This window comes from Oncorhynchus mykiss, chromosome 13, assembly GCF_013265735.2.
Source record: "Oncorhynchus mykiss isolate Arlee chromosome 13, USDA_OmykA_1.1, whole genome shotgun sequence".
Classification (NCBI taxonomy): Eukaryota; Metazoa; Chordata; class Actinopteri; order Salmoniformes; family Salmonidae; genus Oncorhynchus; species Oncorhynchus mykiss.
In genome coordinates, this window is record NC_048577.1 from 22,798,538 (window position 1) to 22,822,619 (window position 24,082).

Consider the following 24,082-nt stretch of genomic DNA (forward strand, 5'->3'; position numbering starts at 1 on the left):
TGCAGAATTTTTTTGGGGTACACTTCACAAGATCTGTACCTTGACACAATCCTGTTGTGGAGCTCTAAGGACAATTCCTTCAGCCTCATAGTTTGGTTTTTGCTCTGACATGCACTGTCAACTATGGGACCTTATATAGACAAGTGTGTGCCTTTCCAAATCAAGTTCAATCAATTTAAAATGTACCACAAGTGGTCTCCCATCAAGTTGTAGAAACATCTCAAGGATGATCAATGGAAACAGGATGCACCTGAGCTCAATTTCAAGTCTGTTTTTTTATTTATTTTTAATACATTTACAAAAATGAACAAAAAAACATTTCGCTTTGTCATTATGGGGTATTGTGTGTAGACTGATGAGAAAAATGTACAATTTTATCAATTTTAGAATTAGGCTGTAAGTTAGAAAAATTAGGAAAAAGTCAAGGGGTCTGAATACTTTCTGAATGCACTGTATGAACATTCTGTACTGCTGAACCCTTCCGAAAAGACACTACAATGATTTTAGGCACCTGACAAAGCAAATGAATCAAATGCATGAACATCTGATTCCCTCTATGTATAGAAACTAGAGGTCGACCGATTAATCGGAATGGCCGATTAATTAGGGCGGATTTCAAGTTTCATAACAATCGGAAATATGTATTTTTGGGCGCCGATGATTTTTTTTTTTTTTTTACAACTTTATTTAAATCTTTATTCAACTAGGCAAGTCAGTTAAGAACACATTCTTATTTTCAATGACGGCCTAGGAACGGTGGGTTAACTGCCTCGTTCAGGGGCAGAAAGACAGATTTTCACCTTGTTAGCTCGGGGGATCCAATCTTGCAACCTTACAGTTAACTAGTCCAACGCAATAACGACCTGCCTCTCTCTCGCTGCACTCCACAAAGAGACTGCCTGTTACGCAAATGCAGTAAGCCAAGGTAAGTTGCTAGCTAGCATTAAAATGATATTTTAAAAAACAATCATAAATCACTAGTTAACTACACATGGTTGATGATATTACTAGATATTATCTAGCGTGTCCTGTGTTGCATATAATCTGACTGAGCATACAAGCATACAAGTATCTAAGTATCTGACTGAGCGGTGGTAGGCAGAAGCAGGCGTGTAAACATTCATTCAAACAGCACTTTTGTGCGTTTGCCAGCAGCTCTTTGTTGTGCGTCAAGCATTGCGCTGTTTATGACTTCAAACCCATCAACTCCCGAGAGGAGGCTGGTGTGACCGAAGTGAAACGGCTGGCTAGTTTGAAACGCTATTAGCGCGCACTAACTTCACTCGCTCTGAGCCTTGGGGTGGTTGTTTCCCTTGCTCTGCATGGGTAACGCTGCTTCGATGTGGTGGCTGTTGTCATTGTGTTGCTGGTTCGAGCCCAGGGAGGAGCGAGGAGAGGGACGGAGAGGGACTGTTACACTGGCAATACTAAAGTGCCTATAAGAACATCCAATAGTCAAAGGTCAATGAAATACAAATGGTATAGAGGGAAATAGTCCTATAATAACTACAACCTAAAACTTCTTACCTGGGAATATTGAAGACTCATGTTAAAAGGAACCACCAGATTTCATATGTTCTCATGTTCTGAGCAAGGAACTGAAACGTTAGCTTTCTTACATAGCACATATTGCACTTTTACGTTCTTCTCCAACACTTTGTTTTTGCATTATTTAAACCAAATTGAACATGTTTCATTATCTACTTGAGGCTAAATTGATTTTATTGATGTATTATATTAGGTTAAAGTAAGTGTTCATTCAGTATTGTTGTAATTGTCATTATTACAAATATATTTTTAAAATTATTTTTATTATTATTATTTAATTTTTTTAAATGTCCGATTAAATAGGTATCGGCTTTTTTGGTCCCCCAATAATCGGTATCGGCGTTGAAAAATCATAATCGGTCGACCTCTAATAGAAACTAAATCACAATCAGTTTGTCAAAATTGAGATCACAACTCCTGTGTTGATAAAAATGGTCAAGAACAGATGGATCAGAAGGATTTGGTAACGCTTATAGTAAGTAGGCTGTTGCGCAAGTTTGATGCATGTCTTGCCAATAGACCTGAGTCAATAATTTCATTGTCTCTGACTCACCAGATAGCCTTTCATTTCCTGGGTTTGTTTGCGTTCTCATTTCAATTTATAAACAGGCAATATGTATTAAAACGAAAAACCAGTCTATTTGTGAACTAGGGTGCCCCATGTGTGTAGTTAGACCAAAATGATGTAGTGGGTGGGTCAAAAAGTCATCATTTGTTTTTGAAAAATAGCTTCCAAACATATTTGGTGTTGAGGTCAATTATAAAACTTTATGGTAGAAAATTAACTGCTGATTTATCTAGCTGTATTTTCCTCCTAAATTACTCATGCAGGCTTAGACTGCATCCTGTGTGTGTGTCTTCGATTGTCACTGCTACCAACAGCTTCATCAAACTACTAGGCCTAATCAAATCTAAAGGGGTGGAAATCAAGTCGGTCTAAATCCCTGGACATGCCCTATGCCACAGACGGGACCAGTAACGTCTAAAATGCTTAACCTTCAAAGAACGATGATGCCGTCACAGATTCAAACACACAAAAATCCACAACTTGACCTCAACCCTGATGGTCTGCAGTGTGGGTTAGGTATAGTGATGATTGAAACTGGTTGCTCCTAGTGGCTATCATCACTTTTACCACCAGTGTATTGTCCACGTTCTTTAATTCCAACGTGTAGAGAAATATTGCACCACTGGTTTAGCCTTGAACCACTAATAAAAATCCTCATCCAACAGCAGTAGATTGAAGAGGATAGTAGAATCGCGACAGCAGTCATCTAGTAACGTGCTGCCTCCTCGTCGGCTGAGTCTGAAGTAGTGCGCTATGTTAGAGAATAGGGTGCCATTTAGGATGCAACCCCCCAGTCTCATCTCGTCCCTTCCTCTTCACAGAGATCAAGACGGCCCCTAGAGCTTTGCCACCACAGACACACAAGTCTCCTGCAGGAAACTTGATATAGGCCTAGATGTGCTGGTTCTATTGCTCCCACAGCTAGATATGAATAGGGAGATGAGAAAGAGAGAGAGAGAGAGAGAGAGAGAATGACAGAAATAAAGACAGAAAAAAAGAGAGAAGGAGACAGAGAGAGAGAGAGAGGGCATGCGAGGGAATAAGAGAATGAGGGGAGAGAGACAGAAGACACTTGTCACCAAATTGTCATATTATAGCCCTGAACAAAGCCTATCCCCTTTGTGTCCATAACGCCACCATTCACTGTCCCTTTGACTGACAAGGCCAAGCCCAGGACAGTAAAGCCTGACAGTTAATGTGTTTGTGTGCTGCCTGCTGGTGATGTTATTATCAGCTTTCCAATATGTGGGGGTCAAACAAGACCGTGAACCCTCTCCATTATACTGTGACTGACCGACTGGCTTTCGTTGACAGTCCAGAGGTGACATCATTTGGAAGGAGGGCCACGGGGTGACCACTCTTCCACAGGGTCTACTACTGCCTGGCAAGCCATAGAGGGCATTAGCAGTGAAGAGAAAGTAGGCTAACAGGCTTTGAGTATGATATACAGCCACAGTGGCTATGGCCTGTCTGATCCATTTGAGTGCTAATGCTGCTAAATGCACAGCTGGCTTCCCTCAGGTAATTTATTTTCTATTAGCGCTAACAATGGAGGATGAGGTATATTTGCCTCAGAGCCTCACTCTTTTGTTCCCTCTGACATCAAAGCGGTGAAAGAGTCGAAGCGTGGACGATCTCATTTACTGCTCAAATAGGCGTTTCTTCTCTGAATGGCACTTTATGTGGGCCGTCACAACAGTCGTCTATATTTGTCTAGAGGCGAGACTAGTCAGGAGACTAGAAGATAATATAAGAGGCTGTGACAGGATGCTAGCAGATACTCATTGACTTAAAGTCATTGCGCTAACACTAGTTAGAGGTAGTTTTGCGAACCAATGCTAACTTTCTTCATACTGGACACAGAGACATATAAATGGTATCCACTAGTTCATCTGACTCTGGGAAAGTAGATACATGGCCTCATTGCTAAAATCCTAGAGTATGCCTTTAAGCCAGTCACGGATCATGATGGGTGCTGAAACGCTGTACAGGTAACTGCCAAAATAAAGGAAACTTGAGTAAATGAGGGATAAAATACATTTAAAGCAGGTGCTGCCAACACAGGTGAGGTTCCTGAGTTAATTAAGAAATGAACCGCCCGAGATGGCATTTTCCACCACCACCAATAAAACACCAAATTATGGAATTTCTGTTGCATCCCTCCAATAGAGTTCCAGACTCGTGTAGAATCAATGCCAAGGTGCATTGAAGCTGTTCTGGCGGCTCATGCTGGCCCAAAACCCTATTAAGACACTTTGGTGGCGTTTCCATTAGTTTGGCAGTTACATGTAGGTGATCAGTCAGTAATAAAAGAGACCTGATCTAGACCTACTTCGTGGTGCCCTTACAATTCATTCTCTACAAGGCTTGCACAATTCCCAAAGTTCACAGGTTTTGAAGAAGTCCCCAGCTGGAGGATTCCTGGAATTAGGAGGGAATAAGCAGGGAGGAAATCCTCCAGCTGGGACTTCTGAAGAATCGGAGAACATTGGACATTTTTTAAGGTGCTCTTATGAAAAGAGTATTGCACAGCAGGAGCTAAAATAATAATTAGTCGCAATTAAGACCAGGCTACAAGAAGGTCACCCGGCTTCTTCTTAAAAAAATATGTACAATGAACACCAACGGGATCAAGGCTAGTGAATTACAGGTCAACCTTGAGAAATCGATCTCTAATGCTCGGTCTAAAGCAGCTTTGCTCTGATAACACAAGTATTGGGAAAGTTCAACGTGATACCTTACCACAGCAGGTCTCTCATTGTTAACGAACATAATTCTGGCCATTAGCTAAGTAATAATAACATGGTCTTATGAATCTTTCATTTTTGGGTCTGTGTTCAGCACCACTGCCTATTTGTGTGACCATAGATTTCTGCATATATTCAGTTCATTGGTTTTACAGTGATTTCAAACCTCTCCTCGGTGATCCCCAGCCTGTCCAATGAATTTGCTCTATTCCAGAGCTAGCACTACTGATTCCACTTCTCAACTAATCATTAGGCCCTTGTTTAGTGAATCAGGAGTGGTAGTTCTAGGGTACAACTAAATTGTGAAACATCTGGGGGTCCATGGAGAGAGGTTAGAGAACCAATAGGTTAGAAGATCATGGAGTTGCTCACCTTGAAGATGCTTGGCTCTTTGATGCCCAGCTGGGCCATGTTCCTCAGCTTCCCCTGGTGTCTGGGATGTCTGGTGCGATTGCCAGAAGGCTTGGGTCCGGCCAACCACACCACAGCGATAGCTAGCATGAACCCTAGTCCCACTCCCAGCAGCATGCCCCCAACGTAGGTGGGCAGGGGCAACACGAAGTACCCGTAGACCAGCGCTGTGATGATGATCAGGGTGTAGTGTGGAATGCTGGGTGGCGGAACTTCTCCCTCTGACTTGTCGTCACTGCATAGTTCTGGACTGCCACTAGGCGGCAGTCTGACTTGGCTACATGTATCGTCGGTTGTGTCTCCATAATCCCCCTCGATATCCTCAAAGTCCTCACTAGACAGGATGCAGAAGTCCTCGTCCTCCAGCTTGGCCAGGGCTGACATGGAGCAATTGTCCAGGCTGAGAGAGGCAGAAGACATTTTAGGACTTCTGGTGTCAGAGGTGGGATTTGGAGAGCTGGCTCCGTTTCCGGTTCCCTCGGACTCCCAGTCATCCCCGGTTTCCTCCTCCTTGATGCTGTAGTTGTTGTTGTTGCTCTCCGGTTGGCCGTTATTGAGGGAGGCCAGGCAGGTGAGCTCCGAAGCACTGGACGAGAGCGCTTTGGACCGAAAGGCACTGCTGCCAATGCCTCCACTCTTGTCCTCCATGATCTTATTGAACAGCTGGAGAGGCTCGTAGATGGCCTCGGAGAAACGGCGCTTAGTGTCCTCGATGCTCGCTTCCACGGACGCCTTAAAGAAGTTGCGGCTGTCTGGGGAGGTGAGCGTCGAGGAGGGGGCGGTCTTTGAGTCAGCCCCGGCAACGACACCTACTGGGGCACGGGACTGCGTGAACTGCTTGAAGAGGTGCAGGTTGAGGCGGGAGTCCGAGAGGCGGTAGGGCGAGGAGGAGGAGGAAGGGGGGGATTCCTGGGAGGTGTCAGAAGAGAGTGACTTGACCAAGGTTTTCATCGGGTGGCAGTGGCGCACGGAAGTGGGGGCAGCGGGGGAGATGGAGACATTTTCAGAAGGCTCAATGATGTCAGAGGATAGAGACTTGACCAGGCTGAAGAAAGGTTTGTCGCTAGACTTGGAGGAAGTGGATTTGGAGGTGGTGGCAGGGGAAGGAGAGGAGCTTTTCAGTTCAGAGGGTAACGTGGAGGTGATGGTGCTTTGAGGACCAGTTGAGGACAACATAGGCAGAACTGCAGCCTGAGCCTCAGAGTCCAACCCGGCTCCATCAAGGATTAGATCCTCGCTGGCCTCCAGGGCCGTCACAATGCCTGGGGGGTCCTTTATGGGTCCAGCAGGGGGAAGAGGAGAGGACACAACTGCCCCATAGAGCTCCTCCTCCTCCTCCTTCTCCTCCTCCTCGCCCAGGGGCGAGAAGTGGATGGTGATGGACTTCCGGGACAGCGAGCCCTGGACGTGGAGCTTGGGCATGGCTGGCGGCCGTGAGGCTGAGGGAGGAGGAGCTTCGGCGGTGTCTGCGTGGCTACTGTGGCAGCTGGCCATCGCAGCGCTCCTGCTGGGTCACAGCCTAGGGAGATAGACAGGGAGAGGGCAAAGGTCACACACGTCCCCATACTGTATCACCAAACAAACTCCCAACTACAAAACAGAGTATATGGCGTTAAATGGGTATTGATATTATCGACCACACACAGCCCTACGCAAATACAAACAAACACATGAACCTACACAAACAGGAGGGCAATGTTAGACATGTAGGCGATTTAGTCCACGATGTCCCCATTGTGTGTCATTATCGAACAACAACAACTCAGCCAGAACAAAGAATGGGTTCAACAATGAGCATTAGACTGTTAAATCGAGGTTTGGAGGAGGAACCTACTCCAATAGCAGGACTAGAAGAAGTATCACTAAGCAATTAACAAAAAAGTTAATCAAGTCGAGTTACAGTAGCCGATTCCTATGAGAAGGCCCCTATAATATCCTTATTGAAAGCAAGGCCAAAACAATGAGGGGGAAATGAATTAAGCCCTTAAAGACTTCCCCTGGCTGAGCTCTGTCCTTTGATAGGGGATCGAGTCCAGCACAGCTCAAATCAAATCAAATCTTATTTGTCACATACACATGGTTAGCAGATGTTAATGCGAGTGTAGCAAAATGCGTGTGCTTCTAGTTCCGACAATGCAGTAATAACCAACGAGTAATCTAACCTAACAAATTCCACAACTATTACCTTATACACACACAAGTGTAAAGGGATAAAGAATATGTACATAAAGATATATGAATGAGTGATGGTACAGAACGGCATAGGCAAGATGCAGTAGATGGTATCGAGTACAGTATATACACATATGAGATGAGTAATGTGGGGTTTGTAAACATATAAAAGTGGCATTGTTTAAAGTGGCTAGTGATACATGTATTACATCAAGATGGCAAGATGCAGTAGATGAGAGAGTACAGTATATACATATAAGATGAGTAATGTAGGGTATGTAAACAAAGTGGCATAGTTTAAAGTGGCTAGTGATACATGTATTACATAAAGATGCAGTAGATGATATAGAGTACAGTATATACATATACATATGAGATGAGTAATGTAGGGTATGTAAACATTATATTAAGTGGCATTGTTTAAGTGGCTAGTGATACATTTTTTACATCAATTTCCATTATTAAAGTGGCTGGAGTTGAGTCAGTATGTTGGCAGCAGCCACTCAATGTTAGTGGTGGCTGTTTAACAGTCTGATGCCTTGAGATAGAAGCTGTTTTTCAGTCTCTCGGTCCCTGCTTTGTTGCAACTCGCCTTCTGGATGATAACGGGGTGAACAGGCAGTGGCTCGGGTGGTTGTTGTACTTGATGATCTTTATGGCCTTCCTGTGACATCGGGTGGTGTAGGTGCCCTGGAGGGCAGGTAGTTTGCCCCCGGTGATGTGTTGTGCAGACCTCACTACCTTCTGGAGATCCTTACGGTTGTGGGCGGAGCAGTTGCCCGTACCAGGCGGTGATACAGCCTGACAGGATGCTCACGATTGCGCATCTGTAGAAGTTTGTGAGTGCTTTTGGTGACAAGACGAATTTCTTCAGCCTCCTGAGATTGAAGTGGCGCTGCTGCGCCTTCTTCACAAAGCTGTCTGTGTGGGTGGACCAATTCAGGTTGTCCGTGATGTGTACGCCGAGAAACTTAAAACTTACTACCCTCTTCACTACTGTCCCGTTGATGTGGATAGGGGGGGCTCCCTCTGCTGTTTCCTGAAGTCCACAATCATCTCATTTGTTTTGTTGACATTGAGTGTGAGGTTATTTTCCTGACACCACACTCCGAGGGCCCTCACCTCCTCCCTGTAGGCCGTCTTGTCGTTGTTGGTAATCAAGCCTACCACTGTAGTGTCGTCCGCAAACTTGATGATTGAGTTGGAGGCGTGCATGGCCACGCAGTTGTGGATGAACAGGGAGTACAGGAGAGGGCTCAGAACGCACCCTTGTGGGGCCCCAGTGTTGAGTATCGGGGTGGAGATGTTACCTACCCTCACCACCTGGGGGGCGGCCCGTCAGGAAGTCCAGTACCCAGTTGCACAAGGCGGGGTCGAGACCCAGGGTCTAGAGCTTGATGACGAGTTTGGAGGGTACTATGGTGTTAAATGCTGAGCTGTAGTCGATGAACAGCATTCTCACATAAGTATTCCTCTTGTTCAGATGGGTTAGGGCACTGTGCAGTGTGGTTGCGATTGCGTTGTCTGTGGACCTATTGGGGCGGTAAGCAAATTGGAGTGGGTCTAGGGTGTCAGGTAGGGTGGCGGGGATACGGTCCTTGACTAGTCTCTCAACGCACTTCATGATGACGCAAGTGAGTGCTACGGGGCGGTAGTTGTTTAGCTCAGTTACCTTTGCTTTCTTGGGAACAGGAACAATGGTGGCCCGCTTGAAGCATGTGGGAACAGCAGACTGGGATAAGGATTGATTGAATATGTCTGTAAACACACCAGCCAGCTGGTCTGCGCATGCTCTGAGGACGCGGCTGGGGATGCCGTCTGGGCCTGCAGCCCTACAAGGGTTAACACGTTTAAATGTTTTACTCACGTCGGCTGCAGTGAAGGAGAGTCCGCAGGTTTTGGTAGCGGGCCATGTCAGTAGCACTGTATTGTCATCAAAGCGAGCAAAAAAGTTATTTAGTCTGTCTGGGAGCAAGACATCCTGGTCTGCGACAGGGCTGGTTTTCTTTTTGTAATCCGTGATTGACTGTAGACCCTGTCACATACCTCGTGTCTGAGACATTGTGACAAGCATTGCCACCACACTGAGGGACCAGCTGACTTGGAAGGCTGGTGAAAGAGAACCTAAAATAACACCCTGGAGGCCGATACTATGTTCTAGTCTCTGAGTGGCTAATGCTGAAATCATGGCTACGATAGCATTGATCAAATGGGGGCAAAATGGTACTGAATCGATGGTAAGAGTCTACGATATCACCAGAATACAAGAAGCAAGGAAGGTTAGAAGGTAGCCTAATAAACGAAGACAGGGAATGGTAGAGTCGTCAAAATCAATGCAGGCTTTCCTGGAAGTTACCAAGTTGACATGAATGCATGGCTATATGGATGAATACATGACTACATGGTTATCTGAATATGAATCACCGTTTTTCATTCCCAGACGGAGTGAGGGGGAGAGAAAGAGTTGAGTGGGTTGAGGCTGACAGAATGCCATGCTGTGTCTCTCTGTGCTTGTTCAGCGTCAGCCTTCCAAGCAGGCCGATAACCCCACCCACACCTAGTGATTATAACCCCACTGTGACACCACCAGGTGAGAGACACACACACACATATATGAAAGCATTCAAATGTGTGGGTGACACACTATCCCTCCTTTCCTGGGTCTTTCTCTCACATGCTCACTCACACCCCTCAGAGCAATACATAAATTGCCTGACTAATTATTTGAAGATAAATAAATCCTTTATAAAGGCCAAAGTGGAACTTCTTTGAAGCTTGTTGACGGTAATAGAAAAGTGGGATGGCGTGTACTCTCTGTGATTGCCACAGAACGGGAACAAACACTTTCACAACAAGCTATAAGGGACCAAAATATCCACATAACGAGACTGTCCCATCTAGGCCTAATTCCCTAGCTGTAATACTGGGAATGGATTGAACAGTGTGGGACAGAGTGACATTTGGGACTGGTTGGTTGGTTCATCATATGACCCTTGGTCTGGATGTCGATAGAGAGCAAACGGTGAGGTCATTATCCAGTCCACACATGGCAACGCACAACACAGGCTTGTCTCATGACTGCTTGTGTCATTGACCATAAACAAGAGACGTTGTTTTGGAAATAATGGCAAGAAAGTGATAAAACAATGGATGGGAAAGCCATACTGGGTATTCAACTGTGTAGAATGGACCAAACCACAGGCTACCATTTGCCTATAGGTAGGATAGTCATACTGGAATGACAACCATACCCGTGGCATACAAACATAACTGCTGTTTATGCTATCCTTTAACGAACATAGTCCGTCCTTATCTCAAGCGTCCTAGGCTTTATCGTTTAACTGTATACCTTTGTGGTTCAATGGTCATTTAACCATTATTATAGCAATAGACCCTGGGCAATGGTCTCCGAGTGATGTAACAAGGCGAATGGTGATGTTTCCACTATGGTATCCCACTTACAGTCACAAGAGAAGTCACGGAGAGAGTGCTCATCCAATTAATAAGCCTCGACTGGGATTTCGTCTATGGCACTAACTAAAGGGATGGAGATAGTTTTGGAAGCCAGGTTAACAAGGTACTGTTTAGACACTTGCGCTTGTTATTTGCCCTAGTTGTCAGGTGATATCTCTGGAAGTGACCAACGGAACAGCTCTAGAAGTTACATGTAAACACAGATCTAAGATCAGCCTACCCTCCTCTACTCATAGCCTTAACCGTTTTTTAATTTTTTTATAATTTTTTTCATTTAACCTTTATTTAACTAGGCAAGTCAGTTAAGAACAAATTCTTATTTACAATGACGGCCTAGGAACAGTGGGTTAACTGCATTGTTCAGGGGCAGAACTTGGGGATTCAATCTAGCAACCTTTCGGTTACTGGTCCAAAGCTCTAACCACTAGGCTACTTGCCACCTCTACCATTGTATGCATACCGTGCACTAGGGCTGCACAATTAAATTGCAATATTGACATGTCGCAAGAGGCTGCAATATATATATATTTTTTTTACACCATTAATGTATCAAGGGTCCCCTGGGATGCTGACCAACACTATGGTTCCTACCCTGTCACAACAACTTTTACTCTACCCATTTTTTCATTAGTTGTCAACCATAGAATCGGAATACTCATTTAATTTCTATGATTCCAACAGTTCACCAAAGTGTTTCGATCTAAATCGCAACTAATATCACAAATCTCAATATTAGGTTAACAAAAACATGGCAATTTGATTATTTTCCCATATTGTGCCACCCTACGGTGTGCATTATCCGCACGAGTTAACAATACACATACAGGCAGACATGCACATACCTGTATGCTAAACACACAAGGTGTGGTCAAAGTGCTGCTCTTAGGTCAGTATAATTTCTACCCTGCTGTTCCCCCGCTCACAGCTACAAACAGAGAGCCACTGATCCAAGATCAGTTTCCTTCCCTCAATAAATAATGCATAATTTCAGCAGACTGCCAGATTGTTATGGATTGGTCTTGGCTGCTAAAAGCTGCTCTCTGTGCCTCTGCAGGAGAAGTTGGTTTAATGAAGGAAAAGACTGGAGGAATGTCAAATCAAATCACATTTTATTTGTCACATACACGTGTTTAGAAATGTGTGCTTCTAGTTCCGACAGTGCAGTAATATCTAGCAATTTCACCACAAATACCTAACACACACGAATCTAAGTAAGGAATGGAATTAAGAATATATAAATATATGGACGAGCAATAGAGCGGCATAGACTAAGATACAGTAGAATAGAATATAGTATATACAGTGGGGCAAAAAAGTATTTAGTCAGCCACCAATTGTGCAAGTTCTCCCACTTAAAAAGATGAGGCCTGTAATTTTCATCATATGTACACTTCAACTATGACAGACAAAATGAGAAAAGAAAATCCATAAAATCTCATTGTAGGATTTTTTATGAATTTATTTGCAAATTATGGTGGAAAATAAGTATTTGGTCACCTACAAACAAGCAAGATTTCTGGCTCTCACAGACCTGTAACTTCTTCTTTAAGAGGCTCCTCTGTCCTCCACTCATTAAAGTATTGAGAAACTTTTGTTATTGACCAAATACTTATTTTCCACCATAATTTGCAAATAAATTCATAAAAAAATCCTACAATGTGGTTTTCTGGATTTTTTTTCTCATTTTGTCTGTCATAGTTGAAGTGTACCTATGATGAAAATTACAGGCCTCTCTTCTTTTTAAATGGGAAAACTTGCACAATTGGTGGCTGACTAAATACTTTTTTGCCCCACTGTACATACGAGATGAGTAACGCAAGATATGTAAACATTATTAAAGTGACTAGTGTTCCATTTATTAAAGTGGCTAATGATTTCAAGTCTGTAGACACCTCTCTGTGCTAGTGATGGCTATTTAACAGTATGATGGCCTTGAGAGATAGAAGCTGTTTTTCAGTCTCTCGGTCCAGGCTTTGATGCATCTGTACTGACCTCACCTTCTGGATGATAGCGGGGTGAAAAGGCAGTGGCTTGGGTGGTTGCTGTCCTTGATTATCTTCTTGGCCTTCCTGTGACATTGGGTGCTGTAGGTGCCCTGGAGGGCAGGTAGTTTGCCCCGAGTGATGCGTTGTGCAGACCACGTCACCCTCTGGAGAGCCCTGCGGTTGTGGACGGTGCAGATGCCGTACCAGGCGGTAATGCAGCCCTACAGGATGCTCTCAATTGTACATCTGTAAAAGTTTGTGAGCGTTTTAGGTGACAAGCCAAAATTCCTTCAGCCTCCTGAGGTTGAAGAGGCGCTGTTGCTTCTCTGACCACTGACCTCTCCTGCTGCAGCCGATTTCCTCCTTGGTAAGCCTTCCAGGAACCGTGACCTCTGACCCGTCTGTCTCTCTCTGACCTCGACACAAAACGACCCCTTTTTCTTCAACCCGTCAGAATCATACAAGGTAATGTGATGCCAATAGTATCAATATTATTCATCCTTTCACCAGAATAGGTGAGAACCTGAACAATTGCAACTGTTGTATGCTTTCTTACCATAATGCACCAACAGGAAAGGCTGTGTCGAGGGAGCAAGAACAATGGATAATCCTATATTCCTTAATGGAGGATTGTGCAACCAGCAGTTTAAGTAGCAAGCTAATTAAAAATAAATCTGATATCTAGTCGTCATGCCGACTAACAATTTCCTACATCTCCCACTAGCAACAAACCTTTCCTGGAAGGAATTAAACTTGTTGTTATGGCGATGCATTGTTTTTTTCTACCACGACAATACGTGGAATTAGAGGGAAAAAAATATTTTCTATGCTTTAACTCGGCCATTAGGAAAACCCATCACGCTCACCGATATCTCATTTGCTAGCCCTAATCCAATCAGCATGTTAGCATCTGCTTAGCTTTCACATCGATTTAGCGGCTAGCTCGCCCAGCAGCAAAATAAATGGGTTTGAGGTCTTCACTGTTCCTGCTAGCTGGACTGCGTATTGCAGTCAGAAAGAAAAAGGGCTAGACAATAAGACTCAATGTGTGGGAGCTGGTGCTAGAAATTATGCAACAAAAAAAAAAGGATGTGATTTCAGGTCAGTAAGGATATCAAATATCAGACATTCTTTCAACAGCCCTGCTCTCACATTTAACACTTGAAACTGAACCACATCAAACCAGTCTGAGCTGGTATCTGGTGGAAAAGGTTCCCTCGGGTTGATGACATAGGCGGACTGCCCAGGGAATACCACCAATATGTCATATTTTGATGTTCTTTCCTGTGGTTCAACCACTAGGGAACAGCATTATAGGCTCACACTGCATGTAAATAATAGTATTATCCTGGGTTAAAAAACAGCCCAGGGCTGTTGATAATGCTCTATGGGTGAAGATAGTCTCATTCTTTCTGAGCGTTGATAGCATGTTGCCTAGGGTCTGACAGCCATAAACCTCTGAAATAATTTGTTTCCATGGTAGCTTGTTTAACCCTCACGAGAGGAGTATTTTTTGCAAGTCATCTTGTGCCTGCCATGTGACAGAAATAACAGGCTGCTAGGAGGAGGGGTGGCACCATAGCCTCACATCACTAGCCCCCTCTGAGGCCTTCTCAAATGTCAAAATGCTGTTTTTCCTAATGGCAATCCAGAATAAACATGATCATTCTGGCGGCTAGCGTTCAGGGGACATTAGGAAAGTGGTGAGAGAATAAGTCCATGTGAAGGAGAGGGGGAAGAGTGAGTCAAGATGAAGTCAGAACGTGCAGCTCCGTCATTGTTTTGCGGAGGCTTGACAGGTGCTTGGCGGATGTCCTCATAATCATGTGCAGAAATGTATTAAGATGAGCTGGAAAATTGAAATCTATATGCAACTCAGAGGAAGACACGATTGGCCAAAGCAAAGCATTTGAGTGTTCTTTGAGTCAAACCTACCTTCCATTACCAATCCCAATGGGACCGATGGCTACTGTAGCTCACCAACCAAGCTTGCTTGAGACACACATAAAAGGATAAAGCCTAGAGATCTTAACTTTCATTCTGTCAGAGAGATGACACCCCCAACCTTCCAGGGCGTGTTGGAGAGATTGTGTAATCCCAGCCCATGTATCCTAGGCAGGGATTAGCAATAATCCCCCCACACTACTTCCCCACTGTTTACTTATTCAACCCCTCCACCGCATCGCTAATACTGCAACTACCTGCGGAGTCGCTTACTGAAACCCCCAAAGCAATGTCAACCCACACAACCCAACCCAGCACAAAGCCTCTGGTTATTGGTGAACGGTGAAAGCATCTTCCCCTTCCCATGTGCCGTGAACAGTTCCTGTTGCTGTCGCCTTTGAAAAGGCAATTTACCAGGGTATTTAAGATAACACTACCTTAAGAAGGTGCTGAAAACGAGGAAATGGGAGGTAAAAACATGTTTGTAGCTCTCTCTCCCTGTGAATCCCTCGCAGTGATGCTTTTGTGCTTTTACATGATGTAATACACTGCAAATTCACGAGACGGGCCCCTATAACCTGGGGGGGGGGGGGGGGGGGGGGTGGAGATAGAATGTAGAATAAAAACATGTGGCGTAATAATCTTTCCAATTCTATTGAATCGGTGGGTGCGAGTCTGCCGGGTATGAAAATGCCTGCACAGGCAGGGGATAAGAAAGAGGGGATTACGGGAGAGAGGGGCGGCGGTGGAATAGGTGTAAACAGCACAGTATGCTGGAGCTTAGCTAACACTGACTGAGCTGATAGCAACGTGTGTGTGTGTGTGTGATTGAAGTATAAAAGGTTAGAACCTGGAAGGATGGGATTGGAGGTAGGGAAACAGAGAAAGAGAGAGAGGAGAGAGGAGAGAGGAGAGAGAGAGAGAGAGAGAGGGGCCAGTGAGTGTGCTTACACCTGACCCCTGTTTGGAGTCTGAACAATCTTAGTGTAGCAAGCCTCCCTCACCCAACAGACCTGGAGCTGCTGTGGTCAAAACTGGCGGGGCAAGGAGAAATGCCGGGCAGTGAAATGAGATCACGGCTATCAATTGTCTGGTCTTTTGCTCGAGTAAGTGAAGCATAGAAACCTTCTATGCTCTGGGTCGGAAGTTGGCAGTTGGCACAGATCTAGGATCAGCTTACGCTCCCCTTCACCCTACTCCCATTAGTTACTATTAGACGACGACTTTAGTGTTAACGACATCCATTGCCTTACGTGAAGTGTTTGTGAGAGTACAGCCTGTGTGCCAGGGTTACTATACACGGCCCCGCTTGAAAAGTGAAGGACACTCCCAAATCCATTTCTATGGATTGCACTCCTCTAAACGTGAAAGCCTCATTGACTCACGCTTGAGCACAATCAGCTATTAAACTAGGACTGGTGACAGCGTCGGCCTGTAAATACAGGGGACAGGACACAAGCCGCTCTACCACCCACACGCCTAGGACATTGTTGTCTGACACTTTTAGAAAACTCGAGAACACCTGACAGTTCCCCATATACGAGCGCTGAAACACCTGCCCTTGGCTGCCTGCGGTAGGCCTGGCTGGTGTGTGTGTGTGTGTGTGTCTCCACAGAGAACACTAGATGAGAGGACCAGAGAGCTGGAGGCCTGACTGTTTGCATATGTTGTGTTAACCAGTAAGTGTGAACTAGTGTGCATGAATAAACATGTGAGTGATAATGTGTTGACACACAAGCCAGTTTAAAAACAGTGTGTGCGTTGACTGGGGTAAAAATACCCCAGTCAATGAGACAGGGTCACCACAGGGCAGCCTGTCAATACAGTCAGAACTCAGTCATACACAAAATACCACTTCAAGAGTGTATGTGCACAGGCTTAAAACAGTATTTTTGGAATGGGTATGTAGTGGTATCGCGGTCTTGCAGGCAGTTTCTTCAACCCTCACTAACTGCCAATTCAAAGAGACACTTGTAAACAAGGAGCCGACTGTGTTCCTGAGGCAACTTCCAGGGAAAAGCTGTGTCACTGCTGCTGGGGAGCAATGCTCGGGGCCAGGGCTTGATTGGAGAGTGTGCTCAGTTACCCAGAAGTCTATGTAAAAAATAAATGTGTAAAACGGACCTGAGGTTTAGAGAAGTTCTGTCTTGTTCTCTTTAAAACAGGAAAGGTCCTGATACTTCTCCCCCAGGCCCGATACTGTACCGAACGTGCACACTATATAGGACCTACCCACGGGTCTACACAAAAGCCCAAAGGCATTAACAAACATGCTGCAGGCCTAACAGTAGCCTATGCATGTTTGAGCTGCTACTTACATAACAGTAGCCTATGCATGTTTGAGCTGCTACTTACATAACAGTAACCTATCCATGTTTGAGCTGCTACTTACATAACAGTAACCTATCCATGTTTGAGCTGCTACTTACATAACAGTAGCCTATCCATGTTTGAGCTGCTACTTACATAACAGTAGCCTATCCATGTTTGAGCTGCTACTTACATAACAGTAGCCTATCCATGTTTGAGCTGCTACTTACATAACAGTAGCCTATCCATGTTTGAGCTGCTACTTACATAACAGTAACCTATCCATGTTTGAGCTGCTACTTACATAACAGTAGCCTATTTGTTTCCAAATGGCTACAGTATTACACAGATAAAAAGGTCCAATAGATTTCCAATACATCCCAAACAACATTTCTGATTGTGGTTCAGTTGTTCTTTTCAGTGAGAAAGGAGCTGGCTGGCATGGCTCCAGTATGTGACGCCATGCCCAGTGCCCACTAAGACTTAGGGCACTTAGCCTAGTGCTAAGTGGATGCCAGATGTGAGAGAGTATGAGAAGCAAAAGAGAGAAAGTGCTCATGACAAGCCCATCAGCGAGCGAGAGACCGAGAGAGGCTGAGAGAGAGCGAACGCGAGAGAGAGAGGCAGAGCGAGAGCTGGAGGGTGCTCCTCTATGTCCGTTCTCTTCTCGCTCGCCAGCGGCCTCTGGTACGGTTCACTGGTCCTTCATGACGACCCTGACCATATGCTAACATAAAACAAGCGGTCACGCGAGGTTAACAACCCCAAAAACATGCTCTTGGCTTGTCTCTCTACTTGCATCTTCCAAAACATCCGTATCGCTGGCATTCCAAGTCCACAGTGTATCTAGTAATGTTGGATATGTACGAACACAACAGAGCCGAAGTCTGTGTCTCAAGGTAAAGATAAGAGGTTGCAGGTGAATTCATCAGACCATTTCTAGGGCTCTTTAAAATCTGCGTTGTGGAAAACGCGGGGCGGATTCACAGAATCCAGACATTAAAAATGGAATTCAACAACACATTTATTTTATTTTATTGAATTTAGTAGACACCAACCCGCAAACAAGATGTTTTGGCGTGTCTGAGGTGGAACTGCAAAGAAGCGGTCAAATCGTTGAGTACCACACGTCGGTGATCACCCAATCGTGTCAGAAGTTCAGAACGAGAAAATGTAGACTATATAGAAAATTACGATCAAATTGAAAAATCTTTTAACTAAATAATTAAGATTTCTATCAGCCTAATCGCTTATGGCAAATGTCCTCTAATGACAGAAGCCGCTTGTGGATTTGACAGCTCTAATGCAGTTCCCCCTAGACACCGCCAACACAACCTCTATGCCGATGTCGCCTAAAGCGGATCGGATGGAACCCTAAATGTGTATTGAACTTATTCAAAAATTAATTGAATTTAAAATCACAATACACGAACCAAATGCATTCTGAAACAGTACAGGAATGCCCGTCAGTGTGTGTTGTGTGTGTCTAGTCTACACTTTGTGTAGCCGTTAGCGATAAAGCTAATGATAAAAAATAAATAAAATAAAAATATTATTTGTACTGGTTTGTCTTTCACTTGTTTTCTTTGGTGCAAATTTTTATTTTCACTAAAAAAACTAAAACCATCTGCTGGTAGATGGAAAGGCTTCCCCAAAAACCTTCTACATGAAATTTTAACTACAGAGTAGCCTATGCCTACCTGGAAGAATTATATCACTTTCATGGATTTTTCCCAGACCTCAAAAGTGGTCTCCTGATGTGGTTTAAGTATTGTTTTGGACTAAAAACATAAAATGAGTGAAAAACTGAAACCTAAAAAAAAAAAAATGGAATCAGGACAAAAATAAAAATATATTATATAGGGCATTACATTTCTATAGCAGGCCAAGGGTAAAGGTTTCAAGATGTAAGTAATAAAGCCTACCAGACGGCCTAAATGCCTTTTAAGCTCGCTTCGAGGCAAGCAACACTGAAGCATGCGTGAGAGCACCAGCTGTTCTGGACGACAGTGTGATCACGCTCTCCGTAGCCAATGTGAGCAAGACCTTGACACAGGTCAACATTCATAAGGCCGCGGGCCTGACGGTTTACCAGGAAGTGTACTCAAAACATGAGCGGACCAACTGGAAAGTGTCTTCACTGACATTTTCAACCTCTCCCTGACCGAGTCTAATACCTACATGTTTCAAGCAGACTACCATAGTCCCTGTGCCCAAGAAAGTGAAAGTAACCTGCCTAAATGACTACCGTTCCGTAGCACTCACGTCGGTAGCCATGAAGTGCTTTGAAAGGCATCAACATCCCAGAAACCCTCGACCCAACCCTTGACTCGGTACCCCCTGTATATAGCCTTGTTATTTTATTGTGTTACTTTATATATTTCATTTTTACTTTAGTTTAGTTTATTTAGTAAATATTTTCTTAACTCTGTTTTTTGAACTGCATTGTTGGCCAATGGCTCGTAAGTATTCATTTCACAGTAAGGTCTACTACACCTGTTGTTTTTGACGCATGTTACAAATAAAATTTCATTTGATTCCCCTTTTCAAAAGAACAATACAATTTCGCAGAAACGGGCACTCGCCCACACACACAGTGTGTATTTTCTCCCTCTGAAAGCTGCCCAGTGTTGATGGCAGATTTAATCGTTCAGACCAAAGGGCAAATTAAACTTCACACCTCAGACAATAACTGCTAGAGTTACCAGTCAGCACAATGTGTTAATGGAAGAGGGTTTAGTGAAAATGTTCTTAATCCCATTTCCTTAAAACTGCATTGTTAGTTAAGGGCTTGTAAGCATTTCACTGTAAAGTCTACACCTGCTATATTCGGCGCATGTGACAAATAAAAATGTATTTGATTAAATGAAAAGAGAATAATGACAAATCAGGGTTCCCATTCTAAGTCACTTCCAGAATTCCATGGCCCCAGCGGAGGGGAAAGGATTTAACATGCACACTTTAGGCTGAATCAATGTGAGCTATATCGGTTCATTGACCCCTCATGACGTCCATTATGAATAATGCACTCCTCACTTAACCGCCACTCAACTTCCTAAACAGGCCCTCATTATCTTTGAATGAGCTACACGGCCTTGACAGCGACATATTTGCTACGCTGCCCGCCACACAGTGATCTGGTTCCACTGCTCTGGTTACATGACCGACGCAGCTAGACAATCTTGGCTGTTGCCACAGTCAGCCATTACGGCTACAGGTAGGCTGCAATGTTAGTTTTTTTTCTCCCCTTATGGCTGAGCCAACACCCAGAGCCTTTTGGGTCTGCTACTGACTACCAAGTTGAACCAAGGGTTCAAGTGTTCCCGCTGTCACTCACAGCTGAGCTCGTTTGAACTTAAGCTATAATTACAGACATAACAATTGCAGTTCTCATTTGAGGGGGCATGATCTACATAGGCTAATTATTGTGATTTGGGAGCTTAGTTACGACTTAGAAACTTGGAGCAGTTTACCAGGGTGGGAACTATGCACTGGAAAGTGGTACTGTAAAACAGTTTACGGGTACAACGTTTTTCTGACACTATTGACGAAGGCATGTTTCAAATCCAACAACTTAAGAACCAAGTGGAACAATATGAACTTCATCAGACATCCGTATATAAAACTGACTGGATTTCCGCGTTTGGCCCGGTAAAACAATGTATTTTGCAACTCTTGGACGAATCACTCCACGAGTGTTTATAAATAGACATTTTGATGCGTCTGTTATTCAGATGCTAACTGAAACCGATTCCAAAACAACTTCATTCTGATGAGGTGGAAAACTCAGATCAGTGTCTAATTGACTGTGGATACAGATGCCAGACGTTACACCAGGAGTTACATAAGAAAGCCTACTCAAGTGAATCATATTCAACTAGTCTACTTCAAGCAAACCTAGGAGTTTTCTAGCGTGTGTAAAGAATCCTGAGTTCAATGCGTAGCTCCGGCAGCAGCCTGCCTGTCTATGCTTCGCGGGCATCCATCTCAAATCAAAACAAAAAATGTATTGGTCGTGTAAACAGTTTAGCAGATGTTATAGCGGGTGCAGCAAAATGCTTGTTACTAGCTCCGAGCAGTGCAGTAAAATGTCCAAGTACACAAAAAAAAAAACATTTGCATTACTGTAACAGTAATTGAAAACGCAATCTAGACGTACATATACACACACACACAATGAATTTAGACAAGATATGCATGAGGAATTATGCTCTAACAGTCTTGAAGGAGTTCCCATATCTGCTGAGCGCTTGTTGGCTGCTTTTCCTTCATTCTGCAGTCCAACTCATCCCAAACCATCTCAATTGGGTAGTTGTCGGTTGATTTGTGGAGGCCAGGTCATCTGATGCTGCACTCACTCTCCTTCTTAGTCACATAGCCCTTACACAGCCTGGAGGTGTGTTTTGGATCATTGTCCTGTTGAAAAATAGTATAATGCCATTAAGCCCAAACCAGATGGGATGGCGTATCACTGCAGAATGCTGTGGTAGCCATGCTGGTTAAGTGTGCCTCGAATTTTAAATAAATCACTGACAGTGTCACCAGCAAAGCACCCCCACACATCCTCCTCCATGCTTCACGGTGGGAACCACACATGCGGAGATCATCCGTTCACCTACAATACATCTCACAAAGACACGGCGGTTGGAACCAAAAATCTCGAATTTGGACTCATCAGACCAAAGGAAAGATTTCCACCGGTCTAATATCCATTCCTTGTGTTTCTTGGCCCAAGCAAGTCTCTTCTTATTGGTGTCTTTTAGTAGTGGTTCCTTTGCAGCAATTCAACCATGAAGGCCTGATTCACACAGTCTCCTCTAAACAGTTGATGTTGAGATATGTCTATTACTTGAATTCTGAAGCATTTATTTGGGCTGCAATCTGAGGTGCAGTTAACTGTAATGAACTTATCCTCTGCAGCAGAGGTAACTCTGGGTCTTCCTTTCCTGTGGCGGTCCTCATGAGAGCCAGTTTCATCATAGCTCTTGATGGTTTGTGCGACTGCACTTGAAGAAACGCTCAAAGTTCTTGACATTTTTCAGATTGACTGACCTTCAGGTCTTAAAGTAATGGACTGTCGTTCCTCTGTGCTTATTTGAGCTGTTCTTGCCATAATATGGACTTGGTCTTTCACCAAATAGGGATGGTATACAGAAGATAGCCCTACCTTGCTACAACACACCTGATTGGCTCAAACGCAATAAGGAAAGGAATTCCACTTTTAACAAGGCACACCTGTTAATTGAAATGCATTCCAGGTGACTACCTCATGAAGCCGATTGAGAGAATGCCTAGAGTGTGCAAAGCTGTCAACAGTGTTTAAGACTTTTGTGGTTACTACATCATTCCATGTGTTATTTCATAGTTTGAGTCTTCACTATTATTCAATGTAAAGTAAAACCCTGGAATGAGTATCCAAACTTTTGACTGGTACTGTATATGAATGGTGTATATAGACAGTATCAGGGCTCCTAAAAGTGTGACCATTTGCACTCACATCTGCACCTAAATACCTGGAATTTTAATGTAGGTGATAATTGTTGAAAAGATTAATACACTGTACCTCAGCCCATACCATGGAGAATACACTGTACCCCAGCCCCTACCATGGATAATACACTGTACCCCAGCCCCTACCATGGATAATACACTGTACCCCAGCCCCTACCATGGAGAATACACTGTACCCCAGCCCCTACCATGGAGAATACACTGTACCCCAGCCCCTACCATGGAGAATACATTGTACCCCAGCCCCTACCATGGAGAATACACTGTACCCCAGCCCCTACCATGGAGAATACACTGTACCCCAGCCCCTACCATGGAGAATACACTGTACCCCAGCCCCTACCATGGAGAATACACTGTACCCCAGCCCCTACCATGGATAATACACTGAGCGCAGATTTGTGACCGTCATGCTTGTACCATGATGGTTTTATTGTTCTCCTAAATTTCTTTGTGTACCACTAAATTTTTCAACATAGGGGCACACGTGATCCTTGTAAAATAACAATTTTTAAACGCGTAGAGCCTTCAAGTATGGACATTATGTGAATAGAAAATATGTGTACAACAGTAGTTATATAGGATGAGTCTTGACTAGAATACACTAAATACATATGAAGTGGGTAAAACAGGATGTAAACATTATTAAAGTGACCAGTGTTCAATGACTCTGTACATCGGGCAGCTGTCTCTAAGGTGCAGGGTAAAGTACTGGGTAGTAGCCGGCTAGTTACAGAGTCTAAGGTTCAGAGAAGGGTACTGGGCGGAGGACGGCTAGTGTTGACGGTTTCATTCTGATGGCCTGGGAGAGAGAAGCTGTTTATCAGCCTCTCGGTCCCAGCTTTAATGTACCTGTACTGTCTCACCCTTCTAGATGGTAGCGGAGTGAACAGGCCATGGCTCGGGAGGCTGAGGTCCTTGATGATCTTCTTGGCCTTTCTGTCCAGCCGTCTACTGCTGCAGTGTTCACCAACACTGGCTCTAATGCTTCCAACCTGGTCTCCCCCTTGGCTAACGGACACACTCAGTCATCCAGACACACAACGACACGCACGCACGGGTACACAGTCGCACACAACTGAAAGTGTGCAAACAAGGACACACACCTAAGAAAGTGAACTGGGTTCTGCAGATGTTTTTCTCTCCTTGGCAGACAACACATGCCGGATATCTGCCTGGCTGCCTTATCTGTCTCAAGTAATTGGGTTTTCCTGCCACTTCGACATAGTTCCACAACGGCTAACTTCCAAGGCAACCGTACGCTACAGCACACAACAGTGCTGAAGAACTGATACCTAGCTAGACAGACTGTAGGAAATGAGGAACAAACAATAGTTTGTGATACTGCACTGCTAATAATGCTGTATGTAGAAGAAACCAAAAGGGGTGAGACATTGCTAAGCTGACTTAAC

At 44.2% G+C, this 24,082-nt stretch overlaps 1 protein-coding gene across 2 annotated transcripts in view; it reads right to left on the reverse strand.

The window, feature by feature from the left end:
• The window catches only part of LOC110485973 (testis-expressed protein 2), a 68,343-nt gene that overhangs the window by 32,237 nt on the left and 12,024 nt on the right, over positions 1–24,082 (reverse strand). For both annotated transcript variants that reach the window (XM_021557245.2, XM_021557244.2), the window contains exon 3: positions 5,236–6,793. In XM_021557245.2, the coding sequence (XP_021412920.2) occupies positions 5,236–6,768 (1,533 nt within the window). In that variant the 5' untranslated portion in view covers positions 6,769–6,793. The remainder of the gene's footprint in view (positions 1–5,235; positions 6,794–24,082) is intronic.